Source organism: Lepus europaeus, chromosome 2, assembly GCF_033115175.1.
Source record: "Lepus europaeus isolate LE1 chromosome 2, mLepTim1.pri, whole genome shotgun sequence".
Taxonomy (NCBI): domain Eukaryota; kingdom Metazoa; phylum Chordata; class Mammalia; order Lagomorpha; family Leporidae; genus Lepus; species Lepus europaeus.
Genome location: NC_084828.1, coordinates 12945727 through 12967856, shown reverse-complemented (window position 1 = coordinate 12967856; position 22130 = coordinate 12945727). Strand labels below are relative to the sequence as shown.

Genomic DNA, 22130 nt, shown 5'->3' with positions numbered 1-22130 from the left:
TCATAGGGGCACAGTTTCAGTTATTCAGCCTTGAACAAGAGAGCCATCGTTGGAGAAGATACGTTAGCCTTGACTTGACCCATAGATGTCTTTGGGTGTCCCGCAAGTCACCCAGGGTCTGGGAGGAAGGGGGTAAAGACATTTGGTGGCGTGTCTCTCACGAGTCACAGTTGAGAGACCCTTCTGGAAACAGTTTGCTGAGTGGTTAATTTGTAGAGATTTTAAAGGGGGTGCCTGTGGTTTGAAATGAGAGTCCCAGCAAGGGCATCATACACAGATTCAAAACGTGCTTTGTCTCCAGCATCCAGTGAGCTGAGAAGGCCACAGCCTGTTGCACACGTCACCTGGTGGCTCAGAGCCTCCCGGTTCTGTAGAGAAATGTGAGGGTTGCAACAAGGTACCTATAATTGTATACAGTGTACCTACAATTATAGGTAACATTGTAGTGTGGGGTTTTCAATACCAAGGGGGCTTAAATACGCAGTTTCACAGGTAGTCTAAGGTGTCACTGAATAATTCCAGTGCATTCCTGAAAAGTAAATCTTTGTGTTTTCCTAAAGCTGTTTTCTGAGAGGCAAAGTCTTCCCGGTTGAAAAATGGGAGATCACGTTCTATCAGGGGTCATCCTGTATTTGGACATTTGAGGGGTCTTCAGACAGCTCACAGAGGTTCTGCTATTGTGGCGCGGTGGGTTAAACCCTCATCGCCTGCAATGCCAGCATCCTGTATAAGCCCTGGTTCCAGTCCTGGTTGCTCCATTTCCCATCCAGCTTCCTGTTAATGTGCCTGGGAAAGCAGTGGAAGATGGCCCAAGTGCATGGGCCCCTGCCAACCACTTGGGAGACCCTGATGGCGTTCCTGGCTCCTGGCTTCAGCCTGGCCCAGCCATGACTGGTGCCAGGATTTGGGGAGTGAACCAGAGGATGGAAGATCTCACTCTTTCTCTCTAGCTCTGTCAAATAAATAATAAATAAATAATTAAGTAAGTAAATAAATAAATGTTAAGAAAAGATGTGTAGTCTTAAAAATTTCACAGAAAATGCACATTATGCAAAATGCATTTACTTGCACTTGGCTCTCGTTTTCCTCGAACTTTGGAAGGCAGACGCGGGTGTGCGGGGCCCGAGACCGTGAGTATGCAGTCCTCCCTGGTCGCGGCCGTATCTGGACTGTGGGAGTATCTGCAGACCAGCCTGCAAGTCTGCCACAGCTCTTCCTTCTCCACCTGTCCAGCCCTGAGCTCCCCTCCCCCCAGCCTCCCTCTTCTGAGTCCTTTGGCTTTTCTTTCCAAATCTGACTCCTCAATCCGTCTTCCCGTCTTGAACACCTGCCCTTGGCCGTTTGTGCACAGCAGCCTGGCTGCCTTCCCTGCTGTCTCTCTGGATGTTGCTTCCCAGTCTGCTGTGAAGGCCGGCGGCATCCCCGCCAGCCTGCCGTCCTCCATCCCGCCTCCCTGCCACCCTGTCCCCTGTCCCCGGGCACTCTCGGGACCTTGCAGGGTTTCCACTTCTGCCTGTCGTGAGGCTGAAGCCTGGTGGTCCCCACGCCATGCCTTGCCCACAGGGTCGCCCCTTGTCGTGCAGTTACCATTTTTCGATGTAGGTTTGTGGCCAGCATTATTGAGATTGAAGCTGGATTTTCGATGCTCTTGTGAGGTGGGAGGAGCTGGCAGTACTGGGACGGAGCTGTGAGTGGCTCTCCCTGCTGCCTTCCGGACCACAGACGGGCGCTAGCTACTGTCCCCTTTTGTTTCTGGGCACTGATGAAGTGAGTCTGTCACCATCTTTGTTCCATCACGATGACACTATTCAGTTCCTTACAATAGAGATAAGAGGAAGAAGATGAAGCGACCAGAAATGCTGTGTTTCCAAACAATGGGAGAGAACATGTATGTGGAAGGGAAGCGAGAGATCTTCCATCCACTGGTTCACTTCCCAAATGGCTACAACAGCGGGGGCAGGGCCAGGTCAAAACCAGGAGCCAGGAGCTTCATTGGGGTCTCCCGTGTGGGTGGAGGGTCCCAAGCACTTGGGCCATCCTCCGCTGCTTTCCTAGATGCATTACCATGGCGTTGGATCAGAAGTGGAGCAGCCGGGACTCGGACTGGCACCCATAGAGGATGCCGGTGTCACAGGTAGCAGCTTCACCCACTGCACCACAACGCCAGCCCAGGGAAGAAGAATGTTCTTTGGTAGTTAATAGTCAAGCTGACAGCCTGCCACTTAAAATGCCAGAGCTTATTCTTAGAATCATCGGCCTACATGGCTTTCATGGCCACACTTGATGCTTTTTCCCTCGTGTAGACTTTTCCCAAATACATGCTTTTGCTTCTGATATCCAAAATGATCTCTTTGGTGATAGATTCATTGGTATTTACTGAGTACCTGGAATGTGTGTGCAAAGGTACTGGGGGTGCAGGGGTAGGGAAACCAGTCCTGTTCTCTGTCCTTAAGCAGCTCCTGGTGGGCTACAGGCTACTCCAGGTACCTCACACCCTGCATGACCCCAAGTGCATTTCTCCCGCCCATCGCTTCCTGTCACTTCAAGCAGCAGATGGCTTCACCCGTTATCTGTCAATCTTCATTCCCCCTGGAACTTAATTTCCTTTGGCCTTGTGAAGTTCACGTGTTCTCAGGTGTCACCCTAGGGACCAGGATGCTGGCCCCTCTGGAGCCCATTATTTGGCCCTCGATAATATCTGCTTGCTAAATAGATCAACATTTTATCACCTGCCAGTTTGCTGTGACAGCTTGTAGGGCTGATGAATTAAGTCAGCTTCCCATTGTTTCCTTCTTTTTAAAAACTGCTTCCCCAAATGTATTCCTTCCTCTGGCTGCTGCTGTCCACTGTGTCACCAACCAGGGCCCACCGGCGTTTCCCTGGGTGCTCAGGCAATCCCTCTGTTGATTGGCCTGTTCCTCTCCCCGCTGACCCTGGGTCCTGTGGAGGCTCCAGTTTAGGTTCCACTTCTAGAAACTTTTCAGGATCCTGTCTGTGCTCTGTGCTCCCTGCCCTCTCTGACATCGTTAGCATCTGTAGCCTACAGCAAAGCATCGGATCCTGGCTTGTAAATAGTGTTGAGTGCGTCTCTGTGCAGTGATTCTAAGAGTTCATTGCCCTTTCAGAAACAGGAGGTCTTTCCGCCGTTGCACATGCCTGTCTGAAGTGTTGTGTGATTTTGTTTTTTTCAGAGACTTGAAGATAGAAAATTTGCTGCTAGATGAAGACAATAACATCAAGCTGATTGGTATGACTTTTTTTTTAAGCAAAATTATAAATGTTTTGTGTTGTCAACTCTCAACTGTGAAAATTATCCGTGGTGTGTTTGTAATCCCCAGGTACCAATTCCAGGTCACATGCTTTTATTTCCAATGGTGAATCGTTGTTTGGAAAATGAAAATTAATTTTACTAGTAGTAGTAATTTAATTTAAATATGTTAAACGTAATTAAGAAGATAATGATATTGTAATGTGACCATGAAATGAATTTCACAGCCCTAAATAAACATGTTTCTTTGGATTGCTCACATCACAGCTACTCTGTAAATTCAGAGGGAGTTGAACTCTTTATTTGGATTAAGCAAAAAACTTATTTTTTTTTTGACAGGCAGAGTCATAGAGAGACAGAGAAAAGCAAAAAACTTATTAAAAATAGGTGGAAAATAGTTTGGGTTGGAAATGCTGTCTACAGCTTCACCATAGCTTAGTCTGCTTCTCTTTGAATACAGGGACATTAGGGGGAGTTGGGGGATTAAGCTTACCTTCCTTTTAAAACAGTCATCCCTCAATATCGATGGGAATTGGGTCCAGGATTTCCCTTGGAGACCAAAATCAGTGGACGCCCAGGTTAAATGGGGTAGTATCATTGTAGGTAACGTACGCACATCTTCCTGTACACTTTAAGTCATCTCTCGATGGCTTCCAACACCTCGTGCTGGGTAAATGCTGGGTAAATAGTTTTTGTGCTGTGTTGTTAAAGGATAATGACTGGGAAGAGAAGCTCTGTGTATGCTCAGGGCAGACAATATTTTTTTAGGGGGGTGGGTGGGGGGAAGAGGCTATTTTGATCCTTGGTTGGTTGAACCCACAGATGCACAACCCAAGGATAAGGAGAGCCGGCCGTGACCATGATCCAAACCCACAGAAGAACAGCTAGATGTCTGCTGCACGGGGAAGGAACTGTTCAGGGACAGTCACTGTTCAGGGTCCAGGAGCCACTGCGCTCTGTGACTCATCGTCTAGAAACATTTGAGTTGTTTTCTTTTTGCCTGTGTGGCCGGTCTTGGCAGCAGCTCAGGGCATTGTGTTTACCCTAGATAGTAGCACCATCTTTTCTTCCTCTCTTTCTTTCTTTTCCCACATCAAATGCAAGTAATGTCTTCTACCTCTGTGGTGTGAAAGAACTTCCTAGCAGAGGAAGAGAGAAGGTTCCTTGGTGAACTCAACTTCTGTGCCCAAGAAGAAGCTTTTGTCTGGCAAGCCGTGAATTCATCTCCGGATTCCACAGTAGGTCACCGCAGTGACTTGTTAGAGAGCCTGGAATGGCAGTTGCCTCCTGGCCCAGTACCAGGCAGGAGCCTGCTGGGACTCCAGCCCTCATGGCTGCTTGATTGAGGACCACTGAGAGGTGTGGATGGATCATCCATTATTGGAAAAGTAACAGTTAAGAGGAAAGCAACCTGCCCCCTCACCCTGCCAAAAACGTTTTAAGGAATATTAGAAGATTCCAAGATAATTCAGACTTTTCTTTTTTTTTAGAGGGAGAGCTACAGACACACAGAGAGAAAAACAGAGAGGTCTTCCATTTGCTTGTTCCCTCCCCAGATAGCCTCAATGGCTGGAGCTAGGCTGATCCAAAGCCAGGAGCCAGGAGCTTCTTTCAGGACCCCCATGTGGGTGCAGGAGCCCAAGCACTTGGGCAATCTTCCGCTGCTCTCCCAGCCATTAGCAGAGAGCTTGATTGGAACAGGAGCAGCCAGGACAAGAACCAGGGCCCATGTAAGATGCTGGCGCTGCAGGCAGAGGCTTAACCCACTACACCACAGCACTGGTCCCCAGACTTACTTTCTGTTAAATTATTTTATGCTTAGTTTTTACTTGTCCTGGCAGTAGAGCAAGGCAGTGTTGAAATGCCTGCAGCTCTTTTATGGGAGCTGTGGCCTTAAACAGAGGCGTGTCCTGGGGGGTCAGGAAGGGAGGGCCAGTTCCTTGTGATTTGTCTTTGGAAAACGTGGAGGTGACAGTGATGGAGTTGTCCTTACAGCAGCAGAGGTGGAGATTCTCAGGGGACAGCCTTTGAAGGTCAGATTTACATTCTAGTAAAAAGTAAAATAATTCTCTTCCACCGGGCATCGTGCGGAGGGAGGCAGGTGCGTGGAGCACAGGCAGTGCGCACACCCCAGGGACCATCGCCCAGAAGTTTGCTTTTGCATTGCCGGCCTCACTTTCTTTGGCCTCTGTGCTTGCGCTGTCTTCCCAAGTGAAGCCACCAGATGACCATTTATAAAGCTATCCTGTGGAATCAGGGTGTCGAAAAGCAAATACCTTTATATTTTATTTATTTGAAAGGCCGTTACATGTTGAGAAGGGGTGGGGGAGGGAGGGAGGGAGAGAAAGAGAGAGAATCTTCCATCCTCCACTGGTTCACTTCCTAAATGGCTGCAATGGCAGGGATTAGGTCAGGCTGAAGCCCTGAGCCTGGAACTCCATCCAGGTCTCCCACATGGGTGCAGGGGCCCAAAGATTTGGGTCAGCCTCTCCTGCTTTCCCAGGTGTGTTAGCAGGGAGCTGGATTGCAGGTGGAGCAGCCGGGACTTGAACCGGTGCCCCTATGGGATGCTGGCCTTGCAGGTGGCTTAACCTGCTGTGCACCACAAATAATCTTTTTATGAAGGAGAAACTTCCTCAGAAGATTCTGGAGGAACCAGTCCTCGTGAACACTGGCTGCACTTAGAGAAAGTAGCTCACAGCTGGGTTAATGGAAGCCCCTTAGAGGAGACCTGTGTAAGCTGAAAAAGTCGCCTCCCCCAGCGCCCACGGTGCCCCCTCGGCGAGTGTGACGGCTGCTTTTCGGATGTCAGCAATCATTTTGTTCCTCAGCTCAAAGCAGGCACTGCAGGTCCCTGGGATGAAGCCAGGATTTCAGGGAGGCGTCTGACACAGCTGTTGACATCCCATATCGGAATGCCTGGGATAGAGTCGTGGCTGTACTCCTGGTGCCGACTTCCAGCTGCTGTGCACCCTGGGAGGCAGCAGGGGATGGCTCAAGTGGTTGCATCCCTGCCGTAGGAGAGACCTGAGTTTTGTTCCCGACTCCCAGCTTTGGAAGTCCAGCTCCAGCTGTTGCTGGGAGTGAACCAGTGCATGGGGGACTCTCTAAGTAAACAAAAATTGAAAAAATAACGACAAGAGAGAAACCAGGAATCCAAACTTGCTGGCAAGTAGACACCGGTGGTTGTTAAGCGCTTTCAGCAGCCCTTGCTCACGACCTGAAATTGCAGGAGACGTTGTCCCGCCCAGGAGCAGGAGACGGTGTCCCTCCCAGGAGCCGCTGGTATCGCGTTCTGTTTAGCCCAGCCTGCGTATCCTCATTTTTTGAGGGAGAAACACCCGGTGCCTTGTGGGTTTTCTTGCCTTGGGCTTGGGTGGTTTCGGATCAAAGTCTCCGCTGCCTTCCTGCTCTAACGTAGAGCCCTTTGAACCTCCAAGGAGCCACCCGTCATTTTTCAGAGGTGATCATAGCTATTATCATTTCCCCTTAGTAGTTTCTCTTTCTTTGAAAGATTTTTGGTTAAATAAGTCCACTTAAGCCACGTTTCAAATGAACTGCAATTACCAGGGTAAGATTTGATTCCATCAGGAGCCCCCCTCCCCCGCCCTTCAGAAACAGCCTGTTGCTTGGTCAGAGTGCCTGAAGCTAAGGCCAAGGACCCGCAACCCAGAACAGCGTTGCACATGTTCCAAAGGCGCGCTTCCTGGGACTTTTTTTTTTTTTTTTTTTTTTTTATTCTCTGAGATTCCTCTTCTCAGAAAACTGGCTGAAGCATTCACCGAGATCTAATTGAGGCAGAGCTGTGTGGCGCTACCAGGAGGTAGGCTTCTCTCTCATTTCACAATCCTAATTACAGGCATATGTGTAAACTTTTAGTAATTACAACTTCGAATATGAACCATGCATGCTGTGGTTACTGCTCTGTATCTGAAATGAAACCCTCTTGGCTAGATCAACATAAGTCGGTTAAAATGCAGATCCTATCTCTTCCACTCCCCACATCTTTTGCTAATTTATCATCTTGAAACTGTGCTTAAGATAAGGCCGGACCCAAATTCTCCAACTTGCCTAGGACAGTGGAGGGGGGTCTGGCCTCCGCTCTGCCTCTCTCTGCCCTCTGCTCTGCCAAGCCCTCTGGGTGACCCCGGAAGTGAGCTCAAGGGATGCCCCTTTGCTGTTATTTATTAAAGATTTATTTATTTTTTTGAGAGAGAGAGAGAACCATCTGCTGGTTCACTTCCCCAGATGGCTGCCATGCCAGGGCTTGGCCAGACGGAAGCCAAGAGCCAATGAGCCAGAAGCCAGGAGCTTCTTCTGAGTCTCCATGTGGGTAGCAGGGGCCCAGGCACATGGGACATCTTCTGCTGCTTTTCCCAGGCCATTAGCGGGGAGCTGGATCAGAAGTGGAGCAGCCGGGACTCGAACCCACTGCAGGCAGTGGCTTTACCCATTATGCCACAATAGTGGCTCTGTGAAGTTTCTAAAATAGTGCCCCCAACAGACCATCATCTTTATTGTATGGTGCTGTCTTGCCATTTTTCCCTAGAAAAATAGGGTGCACTTACGCATTTGTTGGCTCATTAAAATTCCTGAGGGTTTTTTCAAACCACAAGTGGTGGAACAAGCCTCCAAGGTGAAGCACGATGCAGTTTTTCTCCCAACAGCATCTCTTTCTCCTCTCTTCCGGCTTCAGTGATACTCAGGGTGGGCTCTGAGCAGGGGCCCTGGGGTTCTCCATCTCTCCATCAGCGGGATCCAATGGGCTTTCTTGAGCAGGATGCGAGGTGTCTGCTGGTGTTGATTGGGCCATGGGTGGGGACGGGGTGGGCAGAGGAAGGGAACCACGTAGGGGACAGGACAGGGGTGAAATGAGAGAAGGAAGTCACCGAAACCCAGGGGAGCGTGCAGCAGCATTCTGCTTGGCTCTTTTGCCGGCCATGAGGTGGGTTTGGATTCTTCCCCATGGGAGAATTTGCGAGAACCTCAGAGGCTTGGGGGCACTTTCTGAGTTCTGCTCGGATGGGCTTCTCTCTAGAACAGCTGTTCATTCCTTAGCTTAGGGAACTCCGTGGCTGTGCCGTCCTGAAGCATAGTGTTGCCAGTCCCCGGGAGGACTCCCAGCCTGGGTTTCTGCCTCCCGAGCTTTCATAGTGCAGGTGGAGACACGTTAGAGCCGAGGAGAGAATGCAGTCATGAAACTATACGTCATCCTGCTGCGGGAGCAAGGGCGAGGGTTGGCTCAGGACCTGGAGCCGGTCTCTCCCAAGCCCTGTGTTCTGTCCTGGGGGGTGGGGGGGTGGGTGGAGGGGTGGGGGGTGGGGTGAGGGGGGAGCTGGGTGTTTACAGCCCAGTTCAAAGGAGAGCTGCTGCGTGATCTCGGTTGTGATGAGATCAGCTCTGATGGCAGACAGACATCAGATGAGGGCACAGCACCAGCAGCTCTCTAATTACCTGTCAGCTGCAGTATCTTTAGGATCAAAAGTAAACAGGCACAAAAGGCCCACCAGCCCCCGGTGGTGTCAGTGGTGTAGGTGCCCTGGGCTTGCTTTCCTCTCCCCAGGAACAAAGCAATGCCCTGGAGGGCCCTGGAGGAACTTTTTGAAGACTTCCTTGGAGTGAACACACCCCCCCTGCAAATGGCTGGGGCACATGTCCCTGAGGGGTTGACCATCCGGAGAAAACCAGTCTCCTCCAGCTTTTCCCCACTTGGAGGCCGGCGCCCTGCACCCCCAGCCCCTCTTGTTGTTCTCTCTTCCCTGTGTCTGTCCTTTTTCCGGGATGACATTGATTTGATGGGGATGCATTGCTGTGCGCTCTAGCTGGTCCCCGCCCCCCACCAGCTATGCAATGCTGCAGCCCCCACCCGCCTGACGCCCTCAAACCTTGAGCCGAACCTCAGAGCCTCAGAGCCAGGGGTCACGGTTTGCAGCTCTGGGTTAGCCTCAGAGAATGCTTTCTCTTCTTGCTGCCTCTTTTTGTTTCTTGGTTTTGGTTTTGGTTTTTCTCCTTCCTCCTCATTGTACAGATTCCTAATTCCGGGCCGCCTTTGTTTTCCCCTCTTTGCAGACTTTGGTTTGAGCAACTGTGCAGGGATCCTGGGTTACTCCGACCCGTTCAGCACGCAGTGTGGCAGCCCTGCCTACGCCGCACCCGAGCTCCTCGCCAGGAAGAAGTATGGCCCCAAAATCGACGTCTGGTCCATGTGAGTTACTGGGCCCACAGACGGGAGCGTGGCCTCCCTCCCTGCCCACTGGGCCTCCCTACCAAAGAGCCTGCCAGTGTTTGCTGAGGATGTGTGAGAGGGTGGGCGCGGGGCTTCCCAGGAGCTGGCCGCCCCTCCCTGTCCTACCCAGACTGTTGGGCCCTCACCCAAATGCGCTGAGGTGTGGGGGCGAGAAGGCAACGGCCTGTGCTCCTAGAGCTCCCATTCTGGGCTCCTGGGTGCCCCCTTTGCCCGCCCCAGTCCTGAGGACCTTTCTCTCGCCAGCTGCCAGCCTCATAAAACTGCTTCTGGGGGCTTGGCCGTGCTGCTTGTGGGACTTGGTTCTCCTGGTCTTCTGCCTTCTGCACATGGCCTTGGCTTCTGCACACAGCCCTGCCACCCACCCACTGCCCTGCCTTCTGCACACAGCCTTGGCTTCTGCACACGGCCCTGCCACCCGCCCACTGCCTTCTGCCCATGCCCTGCCTTTTGCCTTCTGCCTTCTACCTGCCGCTGGCCCGTGAGTCCTCACCCACACTGGCCTCCCTTCCTCCGTCTTTCCCACCTCTGTGCATGGCGCTGGCTGCTTCCCTGGCCTGGAATGCTGGTTCCCAGCTCTCCAAATGGCTGCTCTCGCCCACATTCCTATTTTCATCCAGGGAGCCACTGCAGAGACCCCCTCTATGTCCCCTGCTGGGGGTCCCCTGCCCTCCTCACCCCTTTAACTTCCCCTTTGGCACCTGCTACCGCCTGTCATTCCCCTGTTTGTAAATGGACTCCTTGTCTGTCCCCCAGTGGGAAAGGACACTTCTGGAACAGCTAGGGAGCTCGTGTATGCTATGCGGGACGCTGTGAAAGGGAGAATTTGTGCAGGGGACAAAGAAAGGAGGCATGGGAGGCATGGGAGATCCTGCCAGGGTGTCCTGTGACCATGGCGGCACGGGAGACAGGTGACACAGCCCCCAGGGGGAGAGCAGCGGCCGTCCACCCTCGAGTCCTGCTCTTGAGGGGACTAGATAGTACTGTGTTGTGCCTAGTTGTCGTAGCTCAGCCTGGGGATGGGGGCTCTTTCCAGACCTCCCAAGTCCAGAGTGACACATGAGTCGTCAGAGCAGTAGAGGGTGCCCAGGTGGAGGCCCGGGACGAGTGTGACCGCACTGCTTGTCATCAGCACGGTGTGCGTCCCCTCCAGCTGGCTGGCTGTGCCACGGGGAGCGGATCACCTCTCCTGTCTGGAGAGATGTGGGGGGACGTGGTTTGGGGGGCCGGCTGCAGAGCCGTCATTTTGCAGCCTGGGCCTTTGTTCTTGCCTCTCCTGCCATGTCTCTTGACTTGGGAAAATAATTCACTAAAAGTTAGTGAGCACCAAGGCTCCCTGGCTCAGCTCTGGGTCCCAGGATTCAAACAGAGGGACCTACTCCCCATGGAAGGGTCTCCCTAACCCCCTTGGCCTGTTGCCCCCTACTCTGTTCCTACCCATTAACCAGAACCAGTGACTCTACCCTTGTGGTGGAGACAGGTGGCATTGGGAGGGACGTGGAGGGATGGGGGTGGCCCCAGGCCAGGATGCCCCTGGCTCCAGGGGTAGCTGGGCCTTTCTCTGCTAACCTCCACTTGGTTGAATTTTTCCCCAAGAAGGTGATGGATGGCTGAAGGCACTCTGAAGAGCGCTAATGGGGCCCCGCTCTTAGTCCTGGTGAATTAAAGTCACTCCCATGGAAGCCCTCGGTCTTTCTCTTCCCTGCAGCCCAGCTCTGGTGCTACTGGGAAGGAGGAACGAAGGAAAAACAAAATATTCATTCCCGTGGTGGTGGAAGAGAGGGCAAGCCTTAGTGTACCCGGCTGTTCCAGGTTCCTGGAAGTCATGTTCGATGAGGGCTCAGTGGGCTGAGCCAGTTGTGTGGCGACACCCTGAGTGCAGAGGGCAGAGAGAGAGAGAGAGAGAGAGACTCATCTCTTGATGGGGTGAGTGGCTAGGAATTTGTGTCCTTGTGTTTTTAAATAATCCAATGCACTTGTCTACTGTTAGGGAGCGAAATGTGTCTCCCATGCCCCTTGAATATATCAAAACCCTAGCCCCAGTGATACTTGGAGATGGGGCCCTTGCGAGGGAATTATAGCTGCTGCTTGGTTTCCAGTGGGGCTGAAAGCATTGTAAGTTGAGAGTGCATTTGATACTCCTGTCCCACTGAGCGTCACAGCTCCGCAGCACGGCGCACGGCAGGGTGTTGGTTCTGTGCCCTCCCCATTGTGGGGCTGACATGGGGCATGGCCGCCACCACTGCCCAGCCTCGTGGGAGGAGCCTAGAGCATATCAGCTTATGGATTGCTCCCAGGCCATCATAAAGCTGAAAATGGGAAGTCACAGCCACTTAAACTGAGTGGCTGTTCTGTGGTTTCCAGAGGAGACTGAGGGTGGGCCTGATGAGAATTAGATGTCCTTGGGGATGCCACAGAGCTTGTGTGTGTGTCTCTCTTCTCTGTGCCATGTGAGGGCACAGCAAGCAGGTGTAGCCGTCTGTAAGCCAGGAGGAGAGTTCTCAGCAGAACCCAGCCATGACCCTGAACTTGGGCTGTCATCCAGAGCTACAAGGGCATACATGTCTGTGGTTTGAGCCCAGTCTGTGGTATCTGGTTATGGCAGCCCGAACAGACTGATACACCTCTGTGCCTACGGGTCTCACCTGCAAACAAACAGAGCGTCAGGTGAAGCAGAGGAGCAAACCAGGAAGGCAACCGGGGGAGAGCCGGACCTGCTGCCTGGGGTAGGCCAGCGCGGGACTCTGGGAAGAGTACACGCAAAGGCCCGGGTCCTGGTAGGCTGTTCATTTTGGAGAAAACATAACACTTCAGAGCCTTGTATAAGGGCTATTAATTTCCCGCTGCTTTGGGGTAGTGTGTGTGCGATAGAGGTCGGGTTGCTGTTTGGTGCCCAGGATTCTGTTGCCAGAATTAGAAATGGAAAAACCCAAAGAGAATTTCCTTTAACAAGCCTGCATAGAGTGCAAACAGAGCCAGTTCTCTCACTGGGTTAGATCCTGTTGTTACAAACTCTCCTTTCTGTTACTGTGAAACTTACAAAGGCCAGCTCCCCCGCCCTGGGTGGGTGGGTGGGTGGGTGGGGCAGGGACGTTGTTTCTCCAAGACTTCTGAGGTTGACTTAGGAAGAACCCACTGGTCATTCCAGGAGACCCTGGGAGAGAAAGCCCTTCCCCTACAAACAGAGCCTCCAAGCTCTCCCCCGGGAAAGCAGGAATGGGCAACATGAATGAGAAAGGTGCCCTCTTTCTGGGAGAGTTTCCCATTATTTTTACTGGTCATTTTCTGCGGGACTGCAAAAACAGCCTTAACATCATTCACTCCTTCCTTTTACTCCAGACAGCTGAGAGCTAGGTATTTGCCCGTGAGTTTTGCGATTTCAGACACAAAACCCAAAGAATCCATCCTGCTGCGTCAGATCTTTGTCACTGCCAGTTAACTTTTCCTCCGAGTGACATGTATGCTCGTTAACGAACACTGTCGTGGAAATTACTACTGAAGTCGAAAAGAAGAAAAATGAACTTTACTTGCAGCGTCATCAGATGCTCACCCGAGAACTTCTGTGAGTTCCCGAAAGCGGAAATGGAGAGAGCCGGTTCCAAAAGATGGAGACGCCGGCACTGTTTTCGATGTTCTCATGGAGTCCCTGGGGTGGGCGAGGCCCTCGTGTGAAGACCTGGTGCCTTGTGGGGAGTCACACACCACACACCCAGGCCACCTTCCCTGCTCAAGGAATCTGTGTTCACTTGGAGCTGGGGGTGGAATCTGTATCCCCGGTGCCCTTTGGGTTGGTGAGCTGCCTGAGAGGCACAGTCAGCCCTGATGTCTCCGCGTGAGAAGCTGAGTGAGACAATGCGATGTCAGTACCCCCAGATCTCAGCAGCTTCCGGCAAGGAGCAAGTGAACCAGGAGGGTGTTTTCTCTGCACCCCACACACCCTCCAAACGAGGGTGGCAGGAGAAGGAGGTGGGAACAGGAAACTCTGCTCCTTTTGAGGCATTTGGGGGGTTTCAGTTATTTTTTCAATTTTATTTTATTTATTTATTTGAGAGGTAGAGCTCCGGGCAGAGAGGGAGAGACAGAGAGAGGTCTTGCAGCTGCTGGTTCATTCCCTAATTGGCTGCAAAGACCAGCGCTGAGCCAATCAGGAGCCAGGAGCTTCTGGGTCGCCCACATGGGTGCAGGAGCCCAAGCACTTGGGCTGTCTGCCTCTGCTTTCCCAGGCCACAGCAGAGAGCTGGATTGGAAGTGGAGCAGCTGGGACGTGATGGGATGCTGGTGCCGCAGGCCAAGGCTTAGCCTGCTGTGCCGTAGCACCAGCCCCGGGGGTTTCACTTCTAAGAAAGAAGCTTCCTTTAGCTTCTGAGTTTTCTCGTTGATAAAATCCAAGGCTTGTTTCTCTGTAGCTAGCATGTACATTGAAAGTAAACGATGATAAGGAGAAAGGAAAAGGAAGCAAAGTCTTGCCACGCACAAGGAACAACTTCTTGGTGACACGGACCGTCGAGCGGAGCAGCGTCGAAGTCCAGAGCTCCCCAGATGTGCGGATCTGTGCCTGCTCTTTCAGGACCTCATATGGGACCTTGCACTGCAGAGAGCTGATGCTGACGGATGGCTTGGTACCACTGTCAGGTGGAGAGTTACTGTGAAGGTCCCCAAGGCAAGTCCTCTCTAGAAGAATCACCCAGAGGCACCGTGTGGCCCCTGCGTGTTGCTGAAGTCACCAGCGATTTCCGCAGGGAGCCATGACGCTGTCTTCCCCCTCCGCCACGGCGGGCAGCACCCCGGCATTCCCTCCAGGGAATCAGATTAGGTGTCGGGACCACCCCTTGGCTGCAGACTCTCAATTCCAAAGATGCCACATCTCTGCTCCTCAGGGCCTCTTGCTCTGCTTCCAGCTGCCCTTCTGTGCCGCTGTTTATATTTTGACATCCGATTCTTCCATTCCGCCCCGCCACCTCTGCACGCTCTTCCACTCAGCAGAGATCGCTCTTATTCCTCTCTGCTCCGAAAAATTCTAGCCATGTTGGCTTGTTGTCCCCTGCCCCTTCCCAGTCTCTGGTCACTCTCTCCTCCTCTCCCTTTACATCTGTGTTTGACTCCTGGGGGTCCCACGTCGGCCGCAGAGAGCCGAAAGCCTGGGGCTGTATTTCGAAACGTCCATCAGGACATTGTGAGCGTGTTTGCAAACGCCCCGTGATTCTCTGGGATTACCGGGGTTTTAGCCTGCATTCCACATCTTCCCCGTGGCATGCTCACATACTTCTGAAGTGTCAGAGGGAGTAGATTCCTCTTTATCCAGACATTAAACATGCATGAAATCTCTAGGCGACGGGGTTTAAGAAGCTGCATCCGGTTTCCCTTTTACGATCTCCTAGGACGTATGACTATTCACGGAGGTTTCCGTTATTATTTGACACCGAGGAGCAAATGTAATTGTAGCTTTTTTTCCTGTTGTTCTTTTTTTAAAAAACATTCTTGGTGCAACACGAGATCACAGTTGTCCAACACTTAATTTATGCCAGGTGCACCTTTGAGGTCTTTCTATGGCTCGGTTCTCTTGTGCCTCTTGCAACCTGAGATGCGGGAACTGTAATTGTCCACAGTGTTACAGGGGAGGGACCCTGGGATGAGACAGAGTGAGGTTCTCTTTAAGCAGCTGTGACTGTCTTTTGTTGATGATAAACCTTCTCTGAGAACAGTGGAATTCTGGACTCAGCTGCGTCATCAGAATGTCTGCAGAAGCCACTGGCTGGATCCCAGCTGGATCCCAGAGCTCCCTGGTGCCATCTTTAAGTCAGGCACCTGTCCCCTAACCTACGGTGCTATCCACGTATCAAAGGGACACAAAGACTAACATAACATGCAGTGGTTTGGGGAGAGTTTTGACGTCTTTCGAAGCCAGTGGGTGATGGGGAGGCAGGCAGTTGAGTGTCTCTGTCTCCAAGAAGAAGGAAACCTTCACCAAGGGTTAGAGTTGGGCCCTTGCCCCATGCATTCGCCAGACTTCTTCAACTGGGTTTCCCTGCCGTTGCCATCACGTGCCCCTCCTCTGGATTCTGCACTGGTTGAGGTACCCCACCTGTGATAGGAAACCCACGTGTCCCCTAGAGGTCAAAAGATATAAAGGTCACAGAGCAGAAGTCTTCAAACGTGAGTGTTGTATACCAGGCTTTTAAAGCATGGGGTGGGGAATGGATTTTCTGCAAGGCCATTTGTGCATTTACATGTCATCATTCGTGGGCCATACAAAATGACCAACTCAAAACTCAGCCTGCTGTGGGCTTTTTGAATTTCGAGTCCCACCTGTGGTGGCCTGGGCAGGGCCAGGCCAAATGATTTTGCATACGTTCCCCACCCCACCTCTGTAAAAGGAAGAGCGTTCTTGCTCATCCCGCGTGTGGACATCTTATTTTTATCGAAGTGTGACTGCCATGTGCACAAACCCAGGATTAACCTTTTATCTACAGCCTCGTATCACTGAAGAAGCCAGAACAGATTTACAAGTTAAATATGATTGAGACCTAAAAGCACCCGAAAATATTCAAGTCAGTGACGTTCGTCAGATGGCAGTGGCTCATGTGCTGGGGAACAGAATCGCTGTACCCGGATGAGTATCATTCTCTCTGCTGGGCACAGGATCTTGGGGCAGCCAAGGTCTGTGTTGTGATGACCCAGCGCTCTGGAGGGCTTTGTTTCTGACTCAGTCTGGAGTGGGGCCTGGGAATGTGCATTTCTGACAAGCTACCCAGTGTTAACGCTGCTGGACCAAGGACTGCATTTTGGAAACCGCTGCCACATTCCAGTCATCAGGAAACTTTTTTCTTTTTTAAAGATTGACTCATTGATTTGAAAGGCAGAGTTCTAGAGAGAGAGAAGGAGAGTCAGAGAGAGGTCTTCCATCTGCTGGTTCACTCCTCAAATGGCCACAAAGGCCGGAGCTGTACCTATCTGAAGCTAGGAGCCAGAAGCTTCTTCCAGGGCTCCTACATGGGCACAGGGGCCCAACTACTCGGGCCATCCCTCTGCTGTTGTCCCAGGCGCACCAGCAGGGAGATGGATTGGAAGTGGAGCAGCCAACGCTTATATGGGATGCCAGCCTCCATCAGGAAACTTTGTTCTCTACACATTCACAAGGAAACTTCAAAAAGTTCATGGAAAATGCAAAAAAAAAAAAAAGAAGAAGAAGAAGAAAAAAGCTCAAAATCCATATATATTGAGTTCTTAAAAATTAATAGAAAATGAGTCTTAGGAAAAAGCTCTCCATGGATTTTGATTTGCTTTTGCATGAGAATAACTTATCTTTTGATTCCAGTTTCCCACAAACTTTCTGAATAGCTTTGTAAGCACAGAAGCATCTTTAACAAGTTGAGTCTGCCTCTGGTCCTTTCTCCTTACTCTGTGACAATAAAAGCGATGACTTTTGCTACAAGGTGTGCGTTGATCAACTCAAATGCAAAAGCAGGCACTGGAGTTGAGTGTGTGCCCCGGTTACTGTCTGTCCACGGCTTTGTGTGTTATGAAGAAGAAAGTCAGAACTGACTTCCCGGGCAGGTGTCCATGTACCACAGCCTGAGAAACACAGCATGGGTTGAGCATCACTCGGCAATTATGTGCAGGAAAAAAATGATAACGGTAAAAAGGACTGTGCTCTTGAGCATGACAGAGGCACACAGAAGGGAGCCGGGACCAAATCCTGTATCGTGTTTTATTTTCCCTTTTAGCTCAACTCCCTCCAGTTCTGTTGAGATATTGGGTCTTTGTTATATAGTATGAACACTTTAAGTCTCATTGATTACATGTACCAGTTGGTATCTCTTTGGGGCAGAGAGCCGGCGGGGACTCCAGACCATGTCACGATGACGTACAGAGGTCCTGGGGTGGGGAGGTTCTGGTTCCAGTTTTCACATAGGTAAAAGGCTGGCCCCTGGAGAGCAGCTGGCCTTGTCCTGCAGCCAGTGGGCGGAAGATGTGGGCATTGGCCTGGTGTCGGGAAGCCCTTGCTAGTTGCCCAGGGTGGAACGGGCGGCTTTGGGAGGTTGGGGACCATCCAGTGGTCTCCAGTGTCTTCATGACAGGCTTCCAGCCATTAAAGCCATGTGTCCAAGGCCTATGTGTGTGCAGAACGTCTATGATGTTGGGGGCTGGGGGGTTTCTGAGCTTCCCCTCTTACCAGTCTCCAAGAGTCTCCCAAAGCAAGGATGTTGAATTGGAGCCGAAACCCATCTGAAGTACATCCCAGCACAGTAGGTTCTCAGAGGCATCACCATCCCCGTTTTTCCTTCCTCCCACCCCCCGCAGTCTTGCCCAGCTCCCTCAATCCCGTTACTCTCCCTGCCACTGGACCAGCTCTCCAGATCTGCCGCTTGGCATGTCCCCTCCAAATAGATGTCTAAATGCCTGCTTGCTCTTCTCCTTCCATTGCTGGCCATGGCTTCCTTCCTGACCTTTCATAGCAGGTGTGCTGGGTGTGCTGGCTTTACCGTCACCGTCTCCTGCTCCTGCTTCCGGGCCCCCTCATTGGCTTGTGTGAGATGACCACTCCCCACGTCTGGCCATCAGGCTGTCAGTCACCTCCCATGCATCTATTCCCTGAGGACTGTGTTCTGGAAGTGCTCTAAGTGGCTCTGTATTTGCCTTGTTCATTCCTGTCTTCATTTCTTGGTTTATGCATTTTCTCCCTCCATCCCTGCCTACGGCCAGCCAAAGGTAGAGTAGTTCACACACACACACACACACACACACAGGGCTCCATTGTAGGTTCCTTGTCTGTTAATTAAACCTCTCCTGTGATCAAAAGCAGCCCAGCCCCACCTCTGCCCACTCCTCCCACTGGTAGGGATTGTGTTTATTTTATGTGTGCCTGTTTCTCCCTACACTGGATCCAAGATGGATCCACCACCGCTGGTGCCCCCATTACCGGCGTCTGTAGCCTTGGCCGAGGCAGAGCGGCATCCAGCGACTATTTGTGGAGTGGACGTCTACGTGTCCGTCTCCCTGCCTCCATCCTCTGTAAGCTCTGAGCCAGAACCAGGTCTCAGCATGGGCCTGAAATGTGAGATGAGCTCTGGCACCTGTCAGGATCTAGAATGCTGACGTTCGTGGGATCGGGCCTCGGGGGTCTGATTTGTTTTGACTGGGAATCCTGCTGCCTGTGTTTAAAACACAACCCCCCAGTGCTTTTCAACATTTGCAGCCTCTGGGTAGGCGGCCATTGCATCCTGATCGGGAACTCTCTTCAAGATGGTGTTTGGTTTGCACATCAGCAGAATCAAAACCCTGCAGGAAGATGCTGCTGTTCTCTACGCTGGCTCTGGGTAGAAGCAGGGAAGCCCACCCAGAGGAGAGGTGGGGCCAGGGCCCGTGGCAGAGTCGCACAGTCAACAATGACATGAAAACTGAGGCTAAGAGACCACCGCAAGCAATCTCTCTGGTTACAGGCAAAGCACCAGAGAGCTTCGCTTCACGGGGCTGAGGGGTCAACGGGCACCTCGCCAGGCTGGGACTGGTGCCCCTTGTGGGGCAGGCCCCGTGTCTTTCGGCCTGGTGTCTCCCAGAACCCAGCTCGTGTGCTGGACCTGGAAAACCTCATGATGGCGAGACTCCTGTTACGTCTCCCGGGCATTCTTCCTGTCCTTTGGTCCGAATTTCTTCTTCAATATTCTTAGTGTGCCTGTGTTTTGATTAAAACCCATCTTATGGGCTGGGGTGGAATTTTGCACTGATAATGTCAGACTGGTGCTCAGAAAGTTCTAGATCCGTGGTCTGCAGATTCGGGGTGCTCAGCTTGTGTAGCACTGAGTGCGAAGGGAGGGCCCCGGTTTCCCAGGCGGTCTTACCCCAGCTCAGGGTTCTGGGAAGAGGGTAAGGGCCTGTTGAGGTCGGCATGAAGGTGACAGTGCAGCCATGCTGCTCAGTGCCCATGCTCCTCGCCTGTCCTCCCCACCGTGGAGCCCTGGTCTCACACGCTGGTCTCTCCTTTCAGAGGTGTGAACATGTACGCCATGTTGACTGGGACCCTGCCCTTCACCGTGGAGCCTTTCAGCCTGAGAGCTTTGTACCAGAAGATGGTGGACAAAGAGATGAACCCCCTCCCCACCCAGCTCTCCACAGGTAATGCACCTGCTGCTCTCTCTGGACCCGGGGTCTCAGGACGTCTGTCCCGACTGGTGCAGTGACACAGCAGTCCCCTTGCATGCATGGTAGGACATGGCCCAAGGTCTTCCACTGATGCCTGCAACCCCACAGCGTGAGGGGCCCTGTACATACCTGTACGGTGTTCTCTCCTATACATACATTACTCTGATACAGTATAAATAAGGAGCGATCCATAGCCACAACCTAATGAAGCAGAACAGCGTACCTGGTAAGAGTTACTTATACCTATGAATTACTTATTTCTGGAATTCTCTGTTTAACGTCTTTGGACTCTGGCTGACCGCTGAGGCCGTGGGTGGGGGTAGTAGCTACTGCGCTGGCTCTGCGGCCGTGGAGTCCTGCCTCTCCCAGGACTTCAGGTGTCTTCGTGGCTTTGGAGCCAGGTCTCAAGAGGTGGTTGGGTCCCTCCTCTCACAGCAGCCGCTGCCTTCATCCCTCCCCCACCCCCACTCCACCCTGCATCCATCCCTGTTGCATTGTCATCTTGAACCCCAGCCTCCTCCTCCTGTTCTCCACCTGAAAGATCGTGGTAGGCGTGGCTTTTTGGAGACTCGCCCTACTCGGAAAGGGGTTGTGTCTTCTGGGAAGAAATGCGAGTTGCTTTCAAGTCAGGCCTGTGATTGGTTTTGTCGCTTGAGTGTTTGAGCTGTTCTAAAGGTTCTGAATACGACAGCGGTCCCGCGGCTTCATTAGACTGAACTGTCAGCCGTGTTTGGAAAACTCCGCTGGAACTTCACAGTCTGAATGCTGGTTTGTTTCACAGCCAGTAAATTAGTACAGTTTGATCTTTGGTTTGGTTTGCAACTCACTTCAGGCTCCTGGCCTCAGCTCGGCTTAGCCGGTCATTTAATTGGCTCTTTAGAATAAGCTCCGCCTCACCAAGATAAAGCTTGTGTGGGGAAAATTACTGAACTTCAGTTTCCGATACTGGCTTGGTATAGGACGTTTTCTTTACGACTGTCACACACTTTACTCTTCAGTTTCTGAGGCATCTGTGCAGCAGATCCGGGATTGTTGCCTTTGCCAAGTGAGCTCCCAGAAATGCATGCTTGTGTTGGAAATGCTGGATTCGGCGCACCCTCGCGCCTCTGTGAGGCAGAGCGTGCTGTCTGTCCTCGGGCGGACAGGTGCAGGATTTCTGCTCTGAGGGCCGTAGCTCGCGCAGCTAGGAAGTGCTCAATGGATTGCTAGGCTGGGGCCGTGGAGCTTTTGTCGCGGTCCTAGGGTTGCACGGTGCCAGGAGACCTCGCATGTGTCCGTTCGCTCGCCTCATTTTTATTCACTTTCTCCATGACTGCGTGTCATGCACCCATTATGTGTGAGGATGTTCTGGGTGCCCGGATGACAAAGCACACACCAGACTGTCTTGATCCTTGTCAAGTTTACCTATCAGCGGGCGAGCAATGAGCAGATAAATGAGTGTCTTGATGTTCAGTGGTGTGAGTGCTCTAGAGAAAATAAATCAGGATAAGGAGATAAAGTTTTTTTTTTTTTTTTTTTTTTTTTTTTTTTTTTTTTTTGACAGGCAGAGTGGACAGTGAGAGAGAGAGACAGAGAGAAAGGTCTTCCTTTTGCCGTTGGTTCACCCTCCAATGGCCGCCGCGGTAGCGCGCTGCGGCCGGCGCACCGTGCTGTTCCGATGGCAGGAGCCAGGTGCTTCTCCTGGTCTCCCATGGGGTGCAGGACCCAAGGACTTGGGCCATCCTCCACTGCACTCCCTGGCCACAGCAGAGAGCTGGCCTGGAAGAGGGGCAACCGGGACAGGATCGGTGCCCCAACCGGGACTAGAACCCGGTGTGCCGGCGCCGCAAGGCGGAGGATTAGCCTGTTGAGCCACGGCGCCGGCGATAAAGTTTTTTTTTTAAACAAGATTAAAAAATGTTTTTATTGCGTCATAATTGTAGATTCATACACAGTTGTAATAAGTAATACAGATGGGGCTGGCGCTGTGGCACAGTAGGTTAAGCTTCCGCCTGCAGTGCCAGCATCCCATAGGGATGCTGGTTCAAGTCCCAGCTGTTCCACTTCCAGTCCAGCTCCCTGCTGATGGCCTGGGAAAGCAGCAGAAGATGGCCCAAGTGCTTGGGCCCCTGCTCTCTCGTGGGAGACCTAGAGGAAGCTCCTGGCTTCTGGCTTTGGATCAGCCCAGCTCTGGCCATTGCAGCCATTTAGGAAGTGAACCAGTGGATGGAAGACCTCTGTCTCTGCCTCTCTCTCTGCAACTCTGCCTCTCAAGTAAATAAATAAATCTTTAAAAAAAAAAAAAAGTAATACGGAGAACTCCACCCAGTTCCTCCACAACAGTTGTTTCGTGTTTAGCTAGTGTAATATCACCCTTAGAAGATTAACATGGGTGAGGTCTATTGGCCTTATTCAGATGTTGCAAGGCTTATGTGTGCCCATGTGTGTTGGTGTTGATTTAGCTCTGTGCACTTTAATCCCACGCGTAGATCATTGTGA

The 22130-nt window shown here is 51.9% G+C and overlaps 1 protein-coding gene across 1 annotated transcript in view; it reads left to right on the top strand.

Annotated features, from left to right (window-relative positions):
* Window positions 1–22130, top strand: part of HUNK (hormonally up-regulated Neu-associated kinase) — a 110558-nt gene that overhangs the window by 56866 nt on the left and 31562 nt on the right. Inside the window, exons 3-5 of the mRNA XM_062175437.1 lie at window positions 3192–3247; window positions 9338–9473; window positions 19498–19625. Of these exons, the coding sequence (XP_062031421.1) occupies window positions 3192–3247; window positions 9338–9473; window positions 19498–19625 (320 nt within the window). The remainder of the gene's footprint in view (window positions 1–3191; window positions 3248–9337; window positions 9474–19497; window positions 19626–22130) is intronic.